This window comes from Sphaeramia orbicularis, chromosome 5 (genome assembly GCF_902148855.1).
Source record: "Sphaeramia orbicularis chromosome 5, fSphaOr1.1, whole genome shotgun sequence".
NCBI classification, from domain to species: Eukaryota; Metazoa; Chordata; class Actinopteri; order Kurtiformes; family Apogonidae; genus Sphaeramia; species Sphaeramia orbicularis.
In genome coordinates this window covers 20,661,598-20,683,941 of record NC_043961.1, presented here as the reverse complement: position 1 = coordinate 20,683,941, position 22,344 = coordinate 20,661,598, and the positions used below count along the sequence as shown (strand labels likewise).

Below are 22,344 nucleotides of genomic sequence, written 5' to 3'. Positions count from 1 at the left end.
CAACCAATCACCTAATCAATTTTAGTGGGAAGGCGGGATTATAATTCCATCGCAACGCTTGGCTCTCTGGGAGTGGTGGCGGTTGATTCAACATGGCGGCAGCGACAACAAAACACGGAAAGTCAGGGATTTGTTGGATGAATGACGGTATAATTGAACTAAACCACATAAGCTTCTTTGTCTAAAACTCAACCGTATTATCTTATCGGTGCAATGTAAAATGGACTCGGACACTATTAGAATGTCAGTATTAAAAGTTGTTAGCTTGCTAAGGAGTCTAGACAGCTAACTAACAGGATGTCACAGTAACTTAAAGCTAGCTTCTTCTTTTGACTCTAACAGAAAACAGAAGTAATCTGTCTTTTCAGATATAGGACTAGTGTTTTAGTAATCTCACAGAAGGCATTATTAAAGAGCTGCTTGCTTTGAAACTGGCTCAACTTGTCTTTCCTTGTTTGTGTGTGTATGCAGCATCCGATGGAGAACAACCTATGGTGTTTGTTTCTGGTAAGTCTCATTAGCATTACATTCAATTGTCAAACAACTTTTTAAGTACGTGAGTGTTACCTCTCAAAATGTACTGATTTATTTCCTATTTAACCCTCTTTTTTGCTTGGTTTTCAAATAAGCCTTTATAGGTTTGTACCACCACCTCACATATACTTTTGTCACATTGTGGTACATCTCATCTTTTTATGTATCCTTCAAAGGAGTGGACAGAGGAGTCAAGTGTCAGACTCCTTTCAGTCTGAGACCACGCAGCACCCTTACCATTGATAAAAGAAGGACCAAGGTGCGAGTCAAGGACAACTCAGACTGTGAAAAAAAGGCAACACTAAAAAGAGGAGGCAGGAAACAGAACCACCCACAAAGTGATTGCTCTGGGGCTTATATCAAAGAGAAAGTGTTTGTTCATCCCAGTGATACTGACGTTACAGAAGAAGCCCCGTTTCCAGCACCTGGTGGCTCTCCTCTCTTCTTGTCACAGGTACATGTTTATGAGTGTTGTTTGTTGAGTATTTCTTTCTACTCTAACCATGTCGATGTGAGAGGATGACATGCTAATTATTGCCAATCAAAGAGAGGTGTGTGCTGTTTCTGGCAATTATTTGCCAATTATATTGCTGTTATTTTACCTGTTGTCTCTGTTAACAGGTTTACTATTTTTGTTAACCCTTTTTAACAGGTTGTCATTGACACCAACAGAGATGGGAGTGAAGTCTGCTTAAAGGATCTGTGTCCTGAAGATAAGCGCAGAATTGCAAACCTTATTGAAGAACTAGCCAGGTAGGCAGTAGTATATTATATAAAACTATGACACTGCATTAATGATAATGTGCATGAGCATACAGATTCAACCATAACTCTTTATTGTTGCTAATATTATGGTCCTATAGCTTTCTTAATGCTTCATCTTTTTTGTTCTTCAGAGTGAGTGAAGAAAAAGAGGAGTCAGTGCAGCGTTTGAAGGATGAACAGGAAAGTTTTGAACACAAAATCCAACAGCTGGAACAACAAAATCAAGTCATTGCTCAGGAGAGGGAGAGTATCCTTTACTAAAGAAACAAAAACACAACATTAAACTAGAAAAGCGCTCGGAGAGCGCAGACCTCCGCCAAGGCAGATCAGTGCCCCCCCCTCCCCCGATCACCACCAAAATTTAATCATTTGTTCCTTGTGCCAGTATCGACATTTCCTGAAATTTTCATCCAAATCTGTCCATAACTTTGAGTTATCTTGCACACAGACAGACAAACCAACGCTGGCAAAAACATAACCTCCTTGGCAGAGGTAATGGCTCTAGGGTCACTGTCCAATTTGTTGCATTGTATTTGAAAAAAAAAAAAAAAGGCTGGTCTGTTTCATGTGTGAGTGGGATATAAACTGTAGATCTCTTAATTTTGGGTCTTTGAATTGTCATCAGAGGTCATGACTGCTGAAATCTCTTTTCACTCAAAAAGGCATATATTTTTCTTTGTCCTTCTCAATGTGTAACAAGACACAACGGAAATGTATAAATGTATTTTGACAATATGAGGCTCTTCACAAGTGTATTGTGGAATCTTGAACCCATCACTGTACAAAATTTGAAATAATAATAATGATAATTACATTATTTATTTATTTATTCATTCATTCATTCATTCATTCTTCTCAGGAACGTTTTATTCACTCAAACCAGATTATTTCATGGTATTGTATATTGCATCATTTTATTGCTGCTACAAGATAGTTTGAGATGGCCAAGAATGAAAAATGTATCTCTCAGATGTGTTACCTTACATGGTCTACTTTATAATCAAGCATGATTAGTCCCAAGCTAAAATAGGTTGATTATTCAGTAAAATATTCCACTGTCATCCTTATTCTTGTGGTCGTACTAATACATGGTTTGCTGTCCATGTCTGATATTATTAATGTATGGTAATATTTTTGATTTGTTTTTATAGATGTATTGTTGGCCCTGTTTCCATTGCTTTATATGGTATTCTATGGAAATGTCTGCAGGGGGCAGTGTTGTCTTAGGTAAGACCATTTACTTTATGGCAAGTTGCTTCAATTTGACACAAAAAGCAGATACAAAGGAGAGTCTTTTAAATTCTGTTGATTCCTGCAGCAGTTGTTCTTTGCAAGTGGTCGTAGCATATCTGCTGTTGTGGACAGAATCAATTTCATGGTTGGAGCCAGGGCCTGAACCATCTAAATCATCTTATCATCCGAAGATGAAATTTGATGTTTACTGTGAAGACAATAGAGTTTGTTTTTGCCATGTGTTTTTGTCATCCTCCACAAATGTTGAGTAGAGAATATCTCTTCATTTCTCCTTAAATAAAATGAGATCAGGTAGGTCAGCAGTAGCTTTTGCTTTGTTTAACATAAGGTTAGTGGTAGAAGTGAAGTAGTGTTAGAATGGTGCTATGTTGTTTGTTGCACCCAACAGTCCTCTAATGTCTTCTTAATAATTCAACTCAGGTCAAACCACAGCATGGCCAGCAGTCAATTTGGGTTAAAAACACTGAAAAATATGAAGAGTAATTGACCCGGCTGGTAAATTGCACGATTGGCAACAGCGGCGGGGAAAATTAGGAAAGCACAACTCAATTAAAGGCACTTTGGCTCGGAGACTTGGCATTTACACCAAACTTCTAAACTCCATTAAAAAGGTATTTGAGAGGAAAAGTGTTGAGATTCAAGCACCTCAGGGGGGATAACATAGTCGTTTAAAGTGCGTACAGGAGTCATGAAGGCTCTTCTCAGGCAGGAGGTTCCAGCACTCCTCTGAAAGGTTAAGGAGACACCAAAGGCAAACACTGAATGAGAGTCTTGTCAAGTCTAATTCCATTATGCCTCAGCTTATCTTATCTAACCAAGATACAGGGTTGTCAGAGGTATAAAGTATTTGGGCTATACCTTAGCCCCGAGTCACCCAGGATGAGAGGGAAGAGTACCCTTGATATTTGGCTTGTTCTGCTGACATTTGGATCTTACTGGCACACAGAATTGAATTTGTGTTTTGCAAAGGAAAGATGGCTTCTTGTACTTCAAGGCATTTTGGCATGGACAGAAGTCAAGGTGGCGTTGCTAACATGATGCAGCTTTGCACTTGCTCAATCCAGAACAAGGCACAGCAGGTACGGCAGCTAATGCCATCTATTGAGTTGAAACAATTGGAGGGATTCCTGGGGCCATGGGGAGAGGGGAATAACAGCCCTGTTAGGACATGTCATTGAAAAATGCTTCATGTTGTGCTAAAAGATTGCCTGAGCTAAATCCTTTTTTACCCTCCTAAGTTTTGGCTGTGTGACATTTACATTGTGGAAATGTGGCTTTAACAAATGTGCTTTTTGTGATAAGCATGCACCGCAAGCTTTCTTTTGGAGCATTATAAGATTGTTATATTTTTTTTAAAGATTAGATCCCTAGTGGTGTGTTCTGTCAACTTTGTGGGCCTTGGCATGATCTGTCTTGGGTTTTGTATCTCTTATTGCAGGGAATCAGTGATGTAGTTTAAACTCTGTGCAGTGTAAGGTGCAATCTGTTACAGTTGTTAAAAAGATGTAATGAAATGTTAATAGAATTCTTTTATAAAAGCACTACATGTCGATTACATTTGACACAGACCAAGAAATATGGTAAAAGTTGTGTTTTGTCGCTGGTTAAGTTGAGAACATTTGTTGAGCCTGCTATTCTACAGTGCTAATCAGTAGACAGGTTGGTACTCATGAACAAGCTTTTGAAAGTATTGGAACACACAAGGCTATTGTGACTCAAGAGCAAAGCCTTTTTAAAATAGTGTTTGAAAATAATTGTTTTTTTTTTTTTTTTTGCTACTGTGTTAATTTAAGGTTGGTTTTATTGTTTACAGAATCAATCTAAGTGAAAATAATTAGATTGAATTGAACAAATTCTGGGCATACTGTGAAATGAATAATGTATGAAGAATGAAAACTTCTTGTTGGGATGTACCTTTACTATGAATTATAGGGGGGTATGTAAGGCATTGTTTTCCTTGTTCAGGTAACTTCATAGACTCTTGGTGACTTGTGCAGATGTCAAGTCTAATAATTCAACTTCATCAGTGCCAGACTAATACATTCTAATTATGATCATAGCTTTGAAGATGGCTTAGAGAATGAGAAGTGAGAATGATTTTCTTTTTTACTTGATGCAAAAATTTTGAAGGCTTCTGCAAACTAATTGTTAGCTGCTTTGGAGTTATCAGTTTATTGTTTCTTACACACACATGTCTCTTCTCTAGATTCAGTAGTATTGAAACAGTTATGTAAACTGTCTTCTTCTATTAATTCCCCGTCACTGCTTTCTTACACACACATCAGTCTCTTCTCCTGTTTCTCTCACATTCTTGCTCAGGCTCAATCTGTCTGGCACAGTGTGCTAAAGTAGGCTTTAAAATATTCCCCCCTCCTGTGCAAATTTGTTCCACCTTGAAGTGGATTTCATTATTTCATTTGAGCCTCGGCCTGACAGGGAAGTGAATCATTTTGACAGGCCTCGTCTGAAGCCTCTTCAACCCAAGCCCTTGATTCTGAGTATTTTTGGAGCTGGGGGGAGGAGTAAGTCATTGTTGGCACTTTGCTGCTCTGATGTAAACTAGGGGTTTGCCGGGTGCTTGGCCCCCATTGGCTGCTGTCCAAGGCTGTGGAGGAAGCATGTTTAGTGTAGCGACGGGCAGAGAGGTGGAATCTTATCAGTGTCGCTCCAGTCGGTTCAGATTACCTAGCACTTGCTGTCCAGGGACTGCATCAGCCTGTCAACACATTAATGTGCGTTACTTTCATTTATGGCATTGGTTCGCAATGATGCCGTAGTCCTATTAGTTCCAAAGCATGGAAAGACGTGTGGTGTTTCTGTTTATGTGTGGTCCCCATTATACCTGAGTTAGGGCCGTTGTACTCTACATATTGTGCATATTTGTGTCTACTTGGAAATATTTGTTAGGGGCAGAATAAATCATGTAAAAAGTGCCTTAAATATAAAAATGCTAAAATATGAGAAGCATGCATTTTTTGCAACTCTACTTCCGATCTTGCATTGCAGTAAGGTGTAGCTGTATAAGCATATTCAGTATCTCCCCTTCAAGACCCTATTCATGCTGCATAAACAGACCTCCCAGCACAGGTTTACATGATGTGATGTCCTTGTGATGTCCTTAAGCTTCCATATAGAACTACTTCAATGGACATTATCAGTGCAGCAAGAGAGGAGCCTCAAATAGATGGAGAGTTCAATCAAAGTGTTTCCTCACATTTTCCCAATGTTTATGGAAGCTGCTGCATTGCATTTGTCTGGTGTCTGCTCCTCAATTCAAAGTCGCCACGCTCTCTTCTCTTTTCCTCTGTTTCATTTCCACAGCCTGATTGAAGTCTTCTAACAACCAAAGTGTTTTCTTATGGAGTGTTCCGCCAACTATTCCTTCAATAAGACTCTACTTTGAACTTTGATTTTCTCTTAAAATGGAGGCTTTTTTCAGACTGATGCTGAGAAACTCATCAGCTGGAGGAGCAGGGCCACCATCATAAAAAGATATGACCTAAGGGAGCACACTTTATGGTCAGCTTGGTTTGGCGTGTGTGTACTATTTGCTATATTGTACGGCTTGTGTGTGGGCTGTTTACAGTGCAGGTGGGGAATTTGTGCTCTCTTGTCTTGCTGTTTGTGTGCACTGGAAAGTGAGAGTTAGACAGAGGTTGATTATTGAACGTGTGTAAGTGTGACTGTGTGTAGTCTCTCTGTTCTCATGCTCATTATCTTTGTATGGGCTGGTGTGGCATGGTGTGGTGCTGCCACTGTCATTAGTGGGCTCCTGAGGCGCAGCAGTAGTTCCGCTCCAGATTAGTTTTCTTGTGGCTGCCAGCTCTCTGTCTGGCAGATAGCCTGGCACGGCACTGCCCAGCTCAGCTCAACACAGCTTGGCCCGACCCAGATGGTGAAAGCTCTGTGCCACAACAACAACTTTGATTTTGTTGGCCTCTTTTTCCCTCTTTCTTTACAACTTTTCTGTTCTCTCTACTGTGCCCCATCCTTAGGCGTCATCCAAGTGTCACCCTAAATATATCTACTGTATCTTTTTTTTTTTTTTTTAACTAAATTATCTAGAGGATAAGTGTGCAAAATGCTGGGGAATCTAATTGCAGAAATGGAATATATTCATAATCATGTTTTCATCAGTGTAAAGTCATTTGAAAACAAGAATCACTGTGTTTTTAATACCTGAAAATGAGCTGTTTGTATCTACATAGTCATGTTCAGCCATGTTTCTACAACTCATTATATTCTATTCTATTCAGTTCAATTCAGTTTTATTTGTAGAGCCCTATATGACAACAAGGTTGCCTCACAGGGCTTTACAGAATTAGCTGAATATGAAAATTAACAACAGTCAAAGAAACAGTAGATGAAGGAAATTAATTCATGTCCCGGGCATCCCCTGTCCTTAGACCCTCCGTCTCGGCAAGGAAAAACTCCAAAAACCCAGTGGGAAAGAGAAACTTTGGGTTAGAACCACAGTGAATGAGAGAGCCACTCCCATGGACAGACAGGCTGTAGATATAACCAGGATAGATGGACATCCATTTGTGGACATACACGACCGGTCAAAAGTTTTAGAACACCCCAATTTTTTGCAGGTTTGATGGGATGAGTTGCAGCAAGAAAGCCATTGCTGAGACTTCAGAATACGAAAAAGAGGCTTGCCTGGGCCTTGAAGCACCGCCAGTGGACTACTGAAGACTGGAAGAAGGTGTTGTGGACTGATCAAACCTGCAACTCTTCACAGTTGAAACTGAGACTTGCTTACTACGACCACTATTGAGCTGTGCTTGAGGCTGTTGTCCTGTGAGTCACCTATCATGCAAGCTGTTGACTTTCAGAAACTTGTCTTCTGATTCTTTGGGTCTGCCAGACCTCTTCCTGTCAGCATTTCCCCCAGTTTCTGAGTGCCTTTTGATGGTGAAGGAAACTGGACTTACTGACACCTTGACTTTCTTGGGAATTTCTCTGTAGGAAAGACCTACATTTTTAAGTGTTATGATGGTCTGTCTCTCTTCTATTGTTAATTGCCTTTTCCTCACCATTTTAATATAGTAAAACACTACTTTCTGCAGTACAGTACTGTTCAAATAATGCTCACAATGGTATGGTACCAAAGTGTGTTCCAACAACACTACTTTTATGCAGACAGAGGGGGTTGTAAGTAATTAAGAAATGTTGGGACACCTGTAGGAATTGGTTGCACCAACTTTCGAGGCTTGATCAACCTCCATTGCTGCGGAACTGCTTCAAGTTGTTAACCAATTTCTTGTTCGCCTTTCTGTATAATTCTGAAATGTACATTATTTTTCAGTTTTGTTTAACCTTACCTTTTTTTTTTTTTTTTTTTTTTTTTTTTTGCCTCTGGCAGTTCACCGCGTACATTTGTACCATTTCAAGCTGTTCATTGGACTTGAACTGCTTGAATTTCAATACAAAACTGGAAAAATTGGGGTGTTCTAAAACTTTTGACCGGTAGTGTAGTTCCAGTCTGTAAAGATGCAGTAGGGTAGGGGAACATGAGGGGGTCCATCTAGTCAGATGAGGAGGTCCATCCAGACGGGTGAGGACTTCTTCTCTTGTCCATTTTATGGTGGGTGGCATCCAGATTTAAGGTACACTTACATCTCTTACCATGTTTGAGTGTGGGTTAAAATCCCCAAGTAATCTAAAACCCCACAACAGGGGGGAGGGAAACAATCACAGGCCCTAATGACAGCCTTTCACATTTTAAGTGCAAACTGCCTCTTCACTGCTAGATGGCACAAAAAAATTACACAGTGCATCTTTAACTTGCTTAAGTGAGGTGGCCTTGTCAATAACTTCAGTTATTTCACTTTAAGAATCATGTAGGCATAATTGTATTCAACTGTACTTTAAGTGTTTCCTTTGAATTTCAGTAATGTATTTAAGCCTACTACTTCCAAAGGGGTTTTAATATTGAAAACAAAATGTTTTGTTCTGTTATTTGACTTTGTTAGTACTTAACTCAGGGGACTTCAGGCTTGCAGCAGCAGTACAGAGAGTGCCAGGAGCTGCTTGGGCTCTACCAACAGTACCTTTCTCAGCAGCAAGTAAAACTCAACCAGTCCATTGCCCAGCTTAGTCAACAAGCAACCAACAGCAAGGTAAGGTATGATTAAGACTGGGTGTGTGATAAGTTGTACATATGATTTCTGAGCCAGCTTTAATATTATAATAAGGGACAACGATGGCCATGTTCTTATGGCAACCACAATCAAAAAACAGCCGTCCTTTCCATCTGTTAGGCACTCAGGCACAACATCATCCAGTGGAAGCACATGCAGAAGCACATTGCCCCATGGCCAAGCACCATAATAATGCATAACAAATCATCTCAGAAGTCCACTTCAGTCAGTGGTTCGATATGACTACAACATTGTGAAAACTATCTCAAGGTGACACTTCAGAAGCGAAGACGCCTCTCTGGCTTCAGTCTCTGTAAGAATAGATGACTTGTTGTCAACCTCATTGTCCTGCAGTGGCTCTGAATAATGTGTGTTTGCCTGCTCTCTGACCCTTTGCAAATTAGTCACAGTCTCTTCCCCAGTCAACTATAAAATGGGCTTTCCTCCTTATGTTTATCTCATAATGTTCCTGACCTTGGCTTACCTGCCAGTTATACTCAGCTGGAATTTGTACTCTAAATCTTGTGGCGAGTGCCCAGTTTACAGTTTTGAAGAATGATTTGCATTTGTCCTGCTAGTTTATAGCCCAGCACTACCGTGTTTATACAGGCCATGTAGGGAGAGCGGTTGTCTGACAGAGTAGAAGCAGTTTGACGCCTGTGTCTGTGTTTACCCACGATACAGTCAGACTCATTACTGCAGTATACATCACCTATGTTTTGCCAGCAGTCATTGCACAATACAGAATCCCAGAAGTTGTACAAATAAAATGAAAGCAAACAGACTTCAAGTCTTTAAAAAAAGATGGTTTGGGATTATTATGTGCATGTGAAAAACAAGCTTTTATAGAACGGCTCTAGCATGCACTTGGGGAAAGCTTTTATTACTGGAGCAAATTAGGTTGGTGACTTCTAATACAGCACTGGTCATCTCAGTTTGCAGCACAGCTTTGAATTAGGATTTTAGCATCCTCGTGTTTTTGGCTGAAATACATGCTAAAAATTTCAAAGGCTTCTAAAATTGCCAAAATGTATTCATTGTCCTCTTTGTTCTCAATCCAGATTCTGAATGGTGAAGAAGCCCCCAGCAGAACATCTTTGAGCAGAGCTAATGGCTCACTCTTTGATGGCTCCTACCTTAGCCTTGCTGCTGCTCGAGCACAACAGCCTCATGTGTGCAGGAACAATGGTGTGGGAAAAGAAGCAGTACAACCTATTAGCAATCATGCTTGTCTTTCCTGTGATTCTGAGTTCAGTCCAGCTGATGCAGCAATCAGTCAGCACAGGAGTCGGAAAGGAGAGTGCACAAACTCACACTCTGAGTCTTACTACAAATGTGACTACTGCCAACACAGTGTACAAGACAGTGGCTATGGAACACAGCAACGGACAAAAAATAATGTTCCGCATCCAGAGAACATCGCCCACGAAATGTCCACCCAGCATAAGTGTGAAAGGTATAGTAATACTATTAGGAATGGTCATCTCATGATTACATCAATGTGTGTGTCATTTTAAATATCCAATGAACAATTAAGGTTTTAAGCTGGTGAAATGGATATTTTCACACAGGCTCCACCAGCGGAGTCAAATGGACTCTATGGATAAGGAAGCTGTCACTAGGCCACTGCTAGGTCACAAAGACTGGGAGGAGAAGAGGCACCAGCTGTTGATGCAGAAGATGCAGTTGGAGATGGAGAGAGAGAAGCTACAGGCACGACTGGCTGAGCAGGAGGACAGGCTCAACAGACAGAATCCGCAGCAACGCCAGTCCCATCCTGACTATAACAGGTAGAAAACAGACACCCAAGAGAATGTGCCTGTATCTGATGAAATTCCTCACGAACATTTTGCTGAAGTTTAGTTACTTTAGGTCAGTGATCTTTGTAGTGCAGTGCCTCTTCATTGTTTGTCGTTGAAGAATTTTAGGTTCAGTCTTTTCTCTTTTTCTTCCTTTGTATTTTTGTAAGGTTTCAACCAACTGCTCACGCTGAGCTCAGCAGCTCACACACTAGGAATGGAGAACCACAGCCAGAGGGCCCTTCCCACCAAGATTTACCCTCCAGGTAAACTCAGACAGTCAGTCAGGCAAACACTCAGATGAGTTCACTCAGATGCATCCAAACTTTGTTGCACACACACACACTTCAAAGTCAAACACACAGTGTATGCACATGCACACTGCACAATTTTACACACACATGAACAAACTCAGAGCAGCATTTTTTACTGTGTCTGTGGTCTGTAGTGTACAAGGAGATGCAAAGATGCAACCTGTCGAACAGACACTGGATGAAAAATGCCCTCAGCCATTAACCAGTCCTCTGGACAGTGGCAGTCATAACTGTGGTGAGTTGTAAAACTTGTATTTTCAGGAATGACTGTTTACATGCAAAATATGTTTTAGACGTTAAAAAAAAAAAGAGCAAAATTTTTTGATTGGCTATATTGTGTACCAAAACTATTTATGTAGTATGGATCTTATTCATACCACTGTTGTTTCCAAACAGAGGCCTTAGAGGGCTCCAGACGGGACATGGCTACATCTTCTGTAAAGTCCTCTGCAGGCTTAAGAAACCCCATCTCAGAGGTCCGTACATCGCCTGAGGCCAGGTAGTGTATTTCATTGGGAAGCTGAACACATAAGGTTTGGTTTTTTATTTTCAGTTGTTTCATTAAGCTATTTCCTTTAGATTAGATTGTAGATTTAGCTGATTTATAAAATTATGTCTTGGAACAGCCTGTGTCCTTAAAATGAACACAATAATAGTACCTTTCAAAATGACTAGACGTCCCTTTGAACAGCAATGAAAAGTAGCACAGGAAAGCTCTTAAATGCTTCACTGTTGAAAAAGGGATAAGAATTTGTTCTGTGCTTGTTTAAAAGTCTGAGTAGTGCTTGCGTGAGGATTAACTGGTGCTTTTCTACTACAGAAGAATTTCCCGGTGAGTGTTTTTATGTTTTTGAGTGGGGTCCTTCTTCTGTTTCTGGAGTGACAGAGGTGACACCATTTTATTTAATCTGTTACCGAGATCCCAAATTATTAACAATTTTGCATTATTCTATTCAAGTGTAACCTTTGAGTCTTTTTGAATATTTTTTTGTAAGTTTCCTAGTGCTAAAGTCTTAGAAGCTAAATGATGACTTTTCTTAGTCTAGCTAACTTTTGGAGCTGTGAGAAGCTAAATGAAGCTTTTTACTGGGCTAGCTAGCGCTGTGGCCAGCCTGTCAGGAGACATGCTGCGTTCCATTAGTCGGCCTAGCAGGGACCCTGCAGCAGGTGTAATTGAACAGACTTCTGGATGCACACACCGCCGTCCCTTCTCTCTCTGCCACAGTAATGAGACAGAAAGCAAGAGTGAGGGAGAGATGTTAAAAGTGTGTTTGAGGGTGAGTGAGGGGTGAGAGCATTGGATAAAGTGAGAAATAGGAAGCGAGGAAACTTAGAGCAGGTGGAGATGGATAGAAATGGAAATGGTGAGAAAGACGAAAGAAGGCAAAGAGGGATTTCGGTACAGGAATGAATCACTCACTGCAGGCATCAGACTTTCCTTTTTAAGGGAAAGAAATGTGTTACCTATTTTTTATACCCTTGACAAGGAATGATAATTAACCTGATCATTTGTCGTCTTGTTATGGGGTGTGAATTCGCCTTCCTCTGTGTGAGAATTGGAGAAAGTTCCAGTGGCATTGTAAATACCAAAACATCAGATTCAAGGAAGTTATGTGTAATGGCAATGCTGCAGACGTTCATTTGCTTGAATTATTAGGACTAAATGGAGTGCTACATTTTTAAGCACCTCTACATTTTGTGACAGTGTTAATTGAAAGGAGGAGCAGTAACTGTAAAATAGTGTTTTCTCTCACTTGCCTAAGGGGTAATTTTCCAAAAACAGCTGAAAGTTTACGTCTTCCTGTGAGTAACTCTTAAACAAAGCAGTGCGTGGTCCAAGTTGAAATGTGAGCTCCAGCAGATGCCCATTAATTCCAGCAGGGGACCCAGCGTATCAGATCTTATTACCATCAATTTACACCTCCAAAACCTATTAAAATTGTTGGACTCTTAGCTACACTGTGTTTTTTTTTTTTTTTTTTTTTTTACAATAATGAAATGGTTTGCCTTTCAGATACGTTGTGTGGCTTTGCTGCAGTTAATTTCTTTCCCTCTATTTTTTGCTTTTGTTAAACATGTCTGTTTTACTTATTACTGATTTTAATATTTTGTGGTAATGTCCAACAAAGCAGTAATATAAATCCCAAATATTTGATGTTTATAAAGGAGTTCTGCTTTTTCATCTGATAAGTGCAGCTTTTAGTTGAAATAATATTGTAGTACCTTGGTAAACTAACATTAATGAAGCCATTTATTTCAGCAAAGAAACACATATCCTACAGTAAGGTTTGGCATGTTGCCTACATCCTTTTCTTTTACATGGCAACAGCATGCACCTCGTGTCTATCTAATTTGAACCGATTCAATCTTGATGTGCAAACTACAAAATGAAGCTGGGGTTAACATTAAGTGACCTTCTTAATCCTTTCATGAATCCTGAGCTTGTTAGTAATGAGACAGTTCCAGCGCACCCCGCCCATGTCATCTCCATCCTTCCTGCTATTGCCTGCCTGCTATTGATTGGTTGGGAAATTGACATGCGGGATATACGCAGAGGCCATTATAGGTTTTTTATCTTACTGTTTGGACTGCAAATGAAAAGGGGCGCCGGGGCGAGACCGCTATCTTTAATGAAAGAGAGGAGCCACATAAGCAGTGAAAGTTACAAGTGAAAAGAAGGTGGTGGGGAGCATCTGTGGAGGAGTTTGGGGATATTTTATCTAGCCTTACAGATAGATAAAATAACCACACTTTACTGGGGCATTGGGAGCTCAGCAGTTCAGCAGCGTGTTCCAGTTTTCTTTGTGTTGAAACAAGCTGAAGTGTGGCAGAATGCTTAACTGGTTGTTTTTTCACTACGTCCAACAGGACCTATATGGAGTTTTACATCAGATAGATACCAGTCTTTATTCAAGAGTCTGTCAACTTTTTTACGTTTCTCTCCTGAAACCTTTTTTCTGTTGTAGCTACAGCCACAGAATGTTCAAATATTTAATGCTGCTGATGCATAAAGTTTCTGGGTGCTCTCAGAATGACCCTACATTTCCAACCAGTGTTCCTGCTGCTGTTTTTTGTTCATTTTTTTAATGTAACTGTTACATACAGTGTATTTGTACTCCCTAGGGGGATCTTAATATTGTGAAGCAATCCACAACTTTAACTAACACCAACAGGAGCCAAGAAGATGAAGTTCTTTGTTATACTGTATACCCCGTCTGAAAATCTATTACCATTCTCTCTAGCCCTTGTACAATCTGTGTGCCACCCCCCCACCCCCCCTTCACCCCACCCGTTATTACCCCCCCCCCCCCTTCCTGCCCAAACTGTACCCCTGCCCCCCACACTCCCCTTGTTATAGATTGTGACCGCCGGTAAGTGATGCATTATTCATTACCAACATGTCGTTTGTTGATGGATGGCTGTTTGAGAGCCCTGTCCGTTAAATAAATCAACAAATAAAAATGCAAATTCTCACATTTCGAGAGAAGGAAGCCAGCCAAAGTCCCTCCCCCACGTTCCCTTTCCTCCCTATCCACAAAGCTGCACTCGCTTCCAGTCTCTCTTACAAGCAGGCACACGCTGCCTCTCGCCGACGCTGCCTCTCTCTTTCTCCGTTGCTGTTGACAGGCAGGAGACCAAATGAGGAAGACAGATTTACTTTCTTGAGCTTCAGTCTTTTTTTTTTTTTTTTGTCAGTTATCATCCCTCAGCTGACTTAACCCTTATTTACTTTTTCCTCCCTCGAACTCTAACATATACATACATTAGTCCATGATTCAAAAGCAAAACAGAGGCCTTTAAAGCTTTTCAGTGGCTGATATGTGTTGTCTCAACTTCGTTCAAAAACATGACATACCAAGGTCTGTAGTTACGTGGAAAGGAACACAAATATGCCCTGATTGGAAGTTCCACCAGTGTGTCTGTCTGCTGACCACCCACATGCATATCAACAAGTACACGCCAAAGATCACCCTTACCTGGGAGAGCTGTGTGCGGAGCTGCACGATGCAAATCGATGGTGCTTCAAACGAGCAGAGAATTATGTTAGCAACATCAGTGAAGCGTGCTTTAAAGAATTCATGTTTTGTATCTGGAATGGCCGTCGTTCGACTGTGTATACACTGAATAATTTATCAAGCCAGCCAGACTGAGGGATGGAATCTCTATTAGCTTAATCTCCACCGTTTTGGTTTATTTATTTCACTCCACATCCCCTCATTTTTATTCTAGGGGAGAGAGCACTGGGTTCTCTCCCTCCTTTTCTCTCACACCTGCAAGAAACTGTGTTTTTCTGTTGGGACGCCCCAGTGGTTTTGACTTGTTAACGTTGCTTGTTAGGGTTCAGTAGGCACTTCAGCAAGAAAGATTTTGTTAACACTTCGAAGAGAGATTTGCTCTCCTATTGTCTCTGTTAACAAGTGAAAGGTGAATGACAAATATTTCAGTACAAGCTTTGAGCTTGTGTCGTAATTTAGCCTGTATGTCTGGAGTTTGTTGGGCCCCTGGCTTGCACCTTTACTGTTGAACTCTGTGGACGGGTAGCTAACTTGTGTTTTTATGGTAATTCTCTGTTAAATCAAAGAGCACATGGACTCATTTACAACCTGCCCGTCTCCAGCGTTCCACTGGGTTCTGTATTATAAATGTAGTCTGTGTCTGTTCAACCTTTCAAACAAGCCGGGGTCATATGTGGGTGAAAAACTGAATTAATACAAAAAACAAACACCAAAAAAAAAAAAAAATCTATTGTCTTTTCAGGTTGGACCTTTCTCTGGCTGAGTTACTGGATATCTTTAGCCCTGTTTGTGCATCGATGCCACGCAGGCCATCCAGCTGTAGGCCCAAAACATCCCAGCGCAGACCGACCCTCACTGCCCCCAACACAGTCTTCAGAACGCATACACCCGCAAGAACCTATCCTCAGAGTACTCGGCAGGACCTGGAAGAAAGCCAAATACTAGAGGATATTTTCTTCATTTGCTAACAAAGACCAAATTAATTGCCAACAGAAAAATTAAACTCTAGTCACTTGATAATTATCTGTTTTGCCTACAGTTTTTCTAAAATCTTATATTTAGTGCAGAATTCACATTCTTAACCAAGAGTGATCATGATGTAGAATGTACTCTTGTACTGTATTTTTAATTCTAATAAATCATAATTTATTTAGAATTGGTTACCATTGAGCTTCACTTACTGTCTTTATGGACGCCATGTTATACAGCTTTGGAAATAATTATTAGATCACCTGTGATTTTTCAATATGACAACCCTTCAACAGTGGCAGTTTTGGGTGAAATTCATCAAAGTGTTTTAAATAATTGCAGCAATTCATAATAGGCATGACAAAATCTGATAATAACAAACTACATTATGTATAGAAACATGACATTGAAATGGTTACATTTCCAGATTTTACATTAAAGACGTTATTATCACGTGTCCATCAGCTACATGTATAAGGTTAAGACCATCAATAGTAATTTTAACTCTGCCAAGAGAAGAGAACTGTGTGATGAACAATACAAGCCCATTGGAAACAATGGAAAAGTAACCGCTAGGAGATTTTGAAATTCCAAAACAGCTGTTCATTACAGTCTGCACATTAAAATGCAGTGTGACTCCAGGATCCACAGAGGTAAATGCTTTTCAACACCATATCACAGTGGTCCAATAATAATAACCAAAGTGCTTTGGTAAATGATGAAAAAGTCAGGATCATCATCATGTTGACTGTTGACCCTTCTGCCACAAAGTTTTGTTCATATGTTGTGATAACAAATGGGGATAATTTTATTAGGTGGGTTACACTTTAGATTAATGTACGCAGCTTGGCCAGCAACAGAGTCCCAAACTATTTTACTGACGGGTCTTTAACTTTGATTACAGCATGCAGCATGTCACCTCATTTATTTCCATCACTTTTTGGATACATAATGTTACTGAACCTAGACCTGACCTACTGACATGCTGCCCCCTTCAGGCTTGAACTGTACACACTAAGCATGATGGGTAATCGTTTCATCCACTTCACTTTTGACCCTGGTGCACCCATCACTCTGGAACAGGCTCAGTCTGAACTCATCAGACCACATGACCTTTATTTCACCAAAACATAGTCCAGTCTTTAAGCTCAAGAAACATGAATCACTGCTGTAATTATCCACTGGAAGACTCTTACCTGTTTGCTTAGTTAAATCCAGAGATGTTTTTTTGGCCAGGCTGTTTATTTTGCACATTATGGATAATTATGACATGACACAGGATACTTTATTCTAGACTGTGCTTTATTATTGGGCTAAGCTGAGACGCATCATTCATTTAAAATTACAAAAAAAGAGTCCAGGGGACCAGAGAATGGTGCAGTCTGGAGAGACAGGGGCGGGAGCCTAAAGCGCACTGCCCAATCAGAAGCTTAGCTCATCAGGAACCTGGCAAAGCTTAATATGCAACATTCATTTCCCCACCCTCCATATGTGCTGAAACTGGGAAATAGATTTCCAGAATACTTTTAAAACCACATGAAGAAGAATGTGATTCTATTACTACGACTGATTTTTTTTTTTCTTTTTTCTTTTTTTTTTTTAAATGAAAGCACTAATAACACTGACAAAATGATAGTAACTCCATTTTTTTGATGAGATAGTGCAGTTTTCATTGAATTTTGCTCTTGGTATAACACATCAGTTGAACAAGATCAGAGCTCTGTCAAATAATACAAAGCAGGGTGAGAAAGGTGGGAGGATGGGATTACATTAAAAAAAAACAAAAAAAACAAACTGGTGTTTTATGCAAGCAATTAATCAGCAATTAACAATTCATTAGGCATAAGTTAGCACATATTAGCAGCAACTTATAGTGACCTCAAGGCATAGCTTTTGTTGAATACATATTTGATTGAACATCTGTTTCAAGAGGGAATGTTAAACTAGAGATTACCCCTCGTTCCATTTAAAAAAAACGTCAATGAATGCAAATGGTACATGGAAGTGAAAGAGAAATCTTTCATTTGCCGTCCATTTAACCGTCTTTCAACATATTAAACTTTTTAAAACAAAGTAAGAATTTAGTACTACAAATATACATAAGGCTTTAGAAACAGCAGCTGACTGCATCATTTAGAGTAGTTTATCAGCAACAGGAAAAGGTATTACCAGTCTTTAAAGTTGTTAAATTCAGAGTCTGCCAGTATTTACTGTGATAAATATGGGATGTAGTGATACAAAGTCGAGCTTACAAACTGATCGGTGGCAATAATAGAGCTCAGATCTTGAATCAAACAGCACAAATAAATTATTAAATAAATACATGAACACAAATAAATAAATAAATAAACAAATAAATAAACAAATCAAATCTGTCTTTGACATCACTTGGTCAGTAGGAGCATTTTTCTCCCTCATCAAAGAAGTGCTGAAGGCATGGTCCTGCAGACAGGAACAATGATCATCTGTGGACCACAACAGTGGCCCATGCATGTCATATAAAAACTATTTGGTCACGTACCAACTCATAGAAAAATAATGCCATGAAAGCATGCATATCATTTTAGACATGACTTATAAATAAATATCTAAACAAATAGATAAATGAATAGAACCCATAGTATTTTTTTTTTTTTTTATAAAATAGGTAAATGTGTCTAAGCTCTAACTGAGGTCAATGCTCTCCCTGACTGTATTCTGGATAAATGCCTTGGTCAGGTCCTACAGTTTGTACCGTATCCTTGCGACTATTTTTTTTTATTTTGTACCTGGTTTTAATGAGCATTATCATGTTTTCATTCATATATTTTTTTTGTAAGTATTTAAAGTACTTTATCCAGTCCTTGTAGATAGAAGTAAAAGTCCTATAAAATATGCAAACCTATGTACAGAGGAAAACAGAGCAAAAAAAGAAACAATTTACAGTATATTCATCGGTTTATGTATATATTTATATATTTATATTCAAACTTCTGCTCTGTTTCTTGTTGTTTTTGAACCACTATACTTTGTTTTTTTTACCTTTCTCATGTAAACTTGCAGCTTAAAGTTGGAGCAAATGAAGATGAGGTGCTTGGCATTCTAGTATCCGGGGTCACTCCGCTCCCCCTCCCCTTATTTCACTCGACATGAGAACATGGGCTCAGTGAAAGTCATGAACGATTGCTCAAAGCACAGGTTGTGTTGACGCCTTTGTCAGTTTCCTCAGTGCAGTGGCGGGCAGTCAAAAAGGGCACACGGTGCTCCGATTAGGGATACTGGACGTATGACATTTAGCTTCAGATATTATTGTTAACTCAAAGACCGCTTGGGTGGGTGTATACACAGCGTTTGGTATAAACCCACTGTCAGAGTAAAATGCTGGTCATCACGGTTTGCACTTTACGCCGTGCTCAGAGCATTGTTATGAGGCATGCATAAACAGAGGTGTCCTGGGATGTGTAGGGCCATCTTTTAGCCTCGCTGGATTTGGAAGGTAAATGTTAAATTATTCAATCTGCTAAAAAGGTTAGACACAGACACTAGGGAAATAGCATAATGAGCAGTTTATAGGAAAACTAGTAACAGCACCCAGCAGGAAGCATTGTCTTCCAAAGTGTCATATAGCCTTATAAATATTCATATATATAAATATTCATTGAGTAATCTCCACCAACTGAATATGTGTTGAATGCAGGGTCCAATAAATCCATGTCTGTTGACCATTTGCAGGTACAGAGTAGGTGTTCATTCCAGTTTTGTAGGCTTTTATGAGAAACTGTATACTAAACAATATGAAACCAGCCTCGGTGATACAGGGTTCATAACGAGTAGATGGCTTTTCACTCTTTTACTTTATTCTACAGTTTCATTTTGCTTTTCTGTTGTATTAAATTGTGTGGCGACAAATAACATAAGGCAATACAACATCTTTTAAAGGATATGCTTCATGTCAAGTATTGCTAGTCTTGTACACTTGAACTGCTGGATGTAAAAGTACATACAACTTTGTCCTTCATACCGTTCAGTAGAAAGCAAGCTCTCTATCCATCATTAAAACCTTACAGTAGGAACAGTAGGTTTATAATTTTGCTGAAGTTGCATTTCTCCTAATGCCATGTCATGTCAGTCGTAACCCTAAACTTTACAGGTACCCTCATTTGCCTCCTCCAACTGATGGAACCAGGTCTCAGGTACCCTGCACACAGCTTGGAGAGTTAGAACCTGTGCTAGCAGGTTACCTAATGCCCACTTTTATTTGATGTGTTATCGCATGGATCTACATTATTTCTAAATGCATTTTTTCCCAAACACATTGATGGACCAACAATGGTCAGTCGGTTTGTTCTACTGGACATGCACTGAAGCTCTCTACGCAGCTGAGAAATGATATGGATCTGGCTGTAGTTTTGACATCATAATAGCGCGCTGGCTGCTTGCAGTAGTTGTGTGTATTTAGTTTTTTTTCTTTGTTTTTTGAGAGCACAGTGCTTGATGGCAGATTCTGCAGGTGACAAGGCACACCTTGACATGGTGACAGCCCATACGCTACATGCACTTTACTGAATGCAAAAGAGAGCAAGGGTTGTGAGACGTCTTCATTTTGGTTCAAGTTTCAAAGAGAAGTTTGTGTGTGTATGTGTGTTTCTGTGTATGTCTGTGTGTGTCCTTGCGAATGTGTGCGTCCGTGTGTGAAGCATAAAAGATATGTTTGGAATAGAGTCGAAGATAATTGTCCTTTTCCTCTAAAATCATTTAGCCTGATTCTCTTAAAGCCTGCTACTGAGATGTGGCTTTTTGCATTTTCAGATATTATTTACACCATATGTGTATTCTCACACATGTACAGGTATCTTTTAGCAATATATTGTGTGTCAGCATATAGGTAAGAGATAGGAATGCCTGCAGTTTTGGGAGCTGCCAGATTTGCGATTCTTCCCAAGCAGAGCAATGTTTCAAACTCCAGCTAAAATCTACAAAAAAATACAGCTCACCATAGTCAGTTGCCGTTCTATATACAGACACACATATATAAAATATGTGCATATAAATACATATATTTGTTTGTGATTAATATCTATTTATCCATATATACTGTATATATGAATACATTTGCTTGAATGCTTGTTATACATATATATGTACTGCAAATATAAACAAGTTCATATATTTCAAACGTTTCTGATGTTATTCTATCTATGAGGTTAGGATGTCAAGTTAAAAAAGATAAGGCTGTGATACGGAGCAGCCCCTCCCATGCACTCGCCATCCCTCCCAAGAAATGAGAAGAGAAAAAATAAACATTTTGAGTAATTGTAAACTAGCGAAGTGAGAGACCCCATTTGGTCATCTGAAATAGTTTTGCCTGTATTCAAAAAGCATATCAGCAATATATATGTATATATACATGTGTTGTATATATTCGAAATGTACACTCCTTTTAAATGCAACTCCTCAAACAGTTAGCACTGGCTGAAAGAGATGCAGTGGTCCGAGTATATTAGAGCTACAAGTCCTCAGCAATAAAAATGTTTGGTCTTTTGGTCCCTAAAACAACTAAGGAATGACAGGTAAGACTCCCTGGAGACCGTTGCTATGGCTCTCCTCGGCAACGGTATCCCCTGGAAACGGACAGGCACTCCGAGCTAAAGATGGCCATCCCAAATCGAAGCCAATTTGTGTCCTGAAAATATCACATTCCCTACTTAAGTTCTCTCCTCGAGAATTTGTCCCTTCGTGTTTCAAGTCTTATAAATTGGTCTTCAAAGGTCAATTGCCCAAAACTCAAACCATCTTACAGAAAGATCTCCTACGGCAATCCTCTACTCAGTTTTTTAAAAAGTTTGTTTAGTTCGTGTTGGACTTTTGACATCCATATTCCCTTTAAGAGTTCAGTGGGGTTGGTCATTGTAAGTATGTTTGATATAGTTTCTTTTACTCTTTTTTTCTCATTGTTCAAGTAAAAGTTTTTTTGTGGTCCAGAAAAGGTAGCTGTCATTCAAGCAGGGTTTTGTGGGGAAAGAGGTGTGTATATGTGTGCAGAAGAAAAGGTCCTGGGGCTAACCAGGCTGGTACAAATTCTCTCTGAGTTCCAAAGTTTTAGTACATCCAAAAGGAGGTGTCCTTGACTCGGACATCGCTCTCTCTCCTTCACTCCTCTGTCTCTGAAGCAGCCTCAGTGGTCCAGCTGTTGAATTTGCACTCAGTGGCTGGTAGCAAGTAGTCAACATATGATTCAACAAAACCTGCAAAGAACACAAGAAGAACAGCAATGTAAGACTGTGATACAGAGAACGTTAAAGCAACACTTTTACAGTTAGATAATATCAAACTTCATATATACAGTTGTGGAAAAAATGATTAGACGATCAAAAGTCATCAAAAACAATGGTTATGCAGTCAAGTACTAACTCCTGTGTGTCTGTAAAACAGATAGAAAAGAAACCATGGAGTGACTAAAAGCACTGTTTTTATCAGTACAATGCCATAGATACTGATGTAAGAACTTAATTGACTGATTTTGGTTATTATCAAGAAAATCATAGAAAATGGAAAGATATTACCTCTT

The 22,344-nt window shown here is 39.6% G+C and overlaps 2 protein-coding genes across 10 annotated transcripts in view; one reads left to right on the top strand and one right to left on the bottom strand.

Moving 5' to 3' along the window:
• Positions 1 to 78: 78 nt before the first annotated feature.
• Positions 79 to 15,973, top strand: kiaa1328 (KIAA1328 ortholog). Its single transcript, XM_030134436.1, has 12 exons — positions 79 to 147; positions 472 to 507; positions 711 to 988; positions 1,187 to 1,287; positions 1,431 to 1,546; positions 8,554 to 8,678; positions 9,761 to 10,155; positions 10,271 to 10,489; positions 10,669 to 10,764; positions 10,947 to 11,047; positions 11,209 to 11,311; positions 15,571 to 15,973. Exons 1-12 carry the CDS (start codon positions 93 to 95, stop codon positions 15,794 to 15,796), a joined length of 1,851 nt encoding a protein of 616 aa, XP_029990296.1. The 5' UTR covers positions 79 to 92; the 3' UTR covers positions 15,797 to 15,973.
• Positions 15,974 to 17,081: 1,108 nt separating this feature from the next.
• celf4 (CUGBP, Elav-like family member 4) overlaps positions 17,082 to 22,344 on the bottom strand; it is a 98,802-nt gene continuing 93,539 nt past the window's right edge. For all 9 annotated transcript variants that reach the window (XM_030134338.1, XM_030134341.1, XM_030134339.1 and 6 more), the window contains one exon: positions 17,082 to 22,021. The gene's annotated coding sequence lies outside the window, so the exon portion shown is untranslated. The remainder of the gene's footprint in view (positions 22,022 to 22,344) is intronic.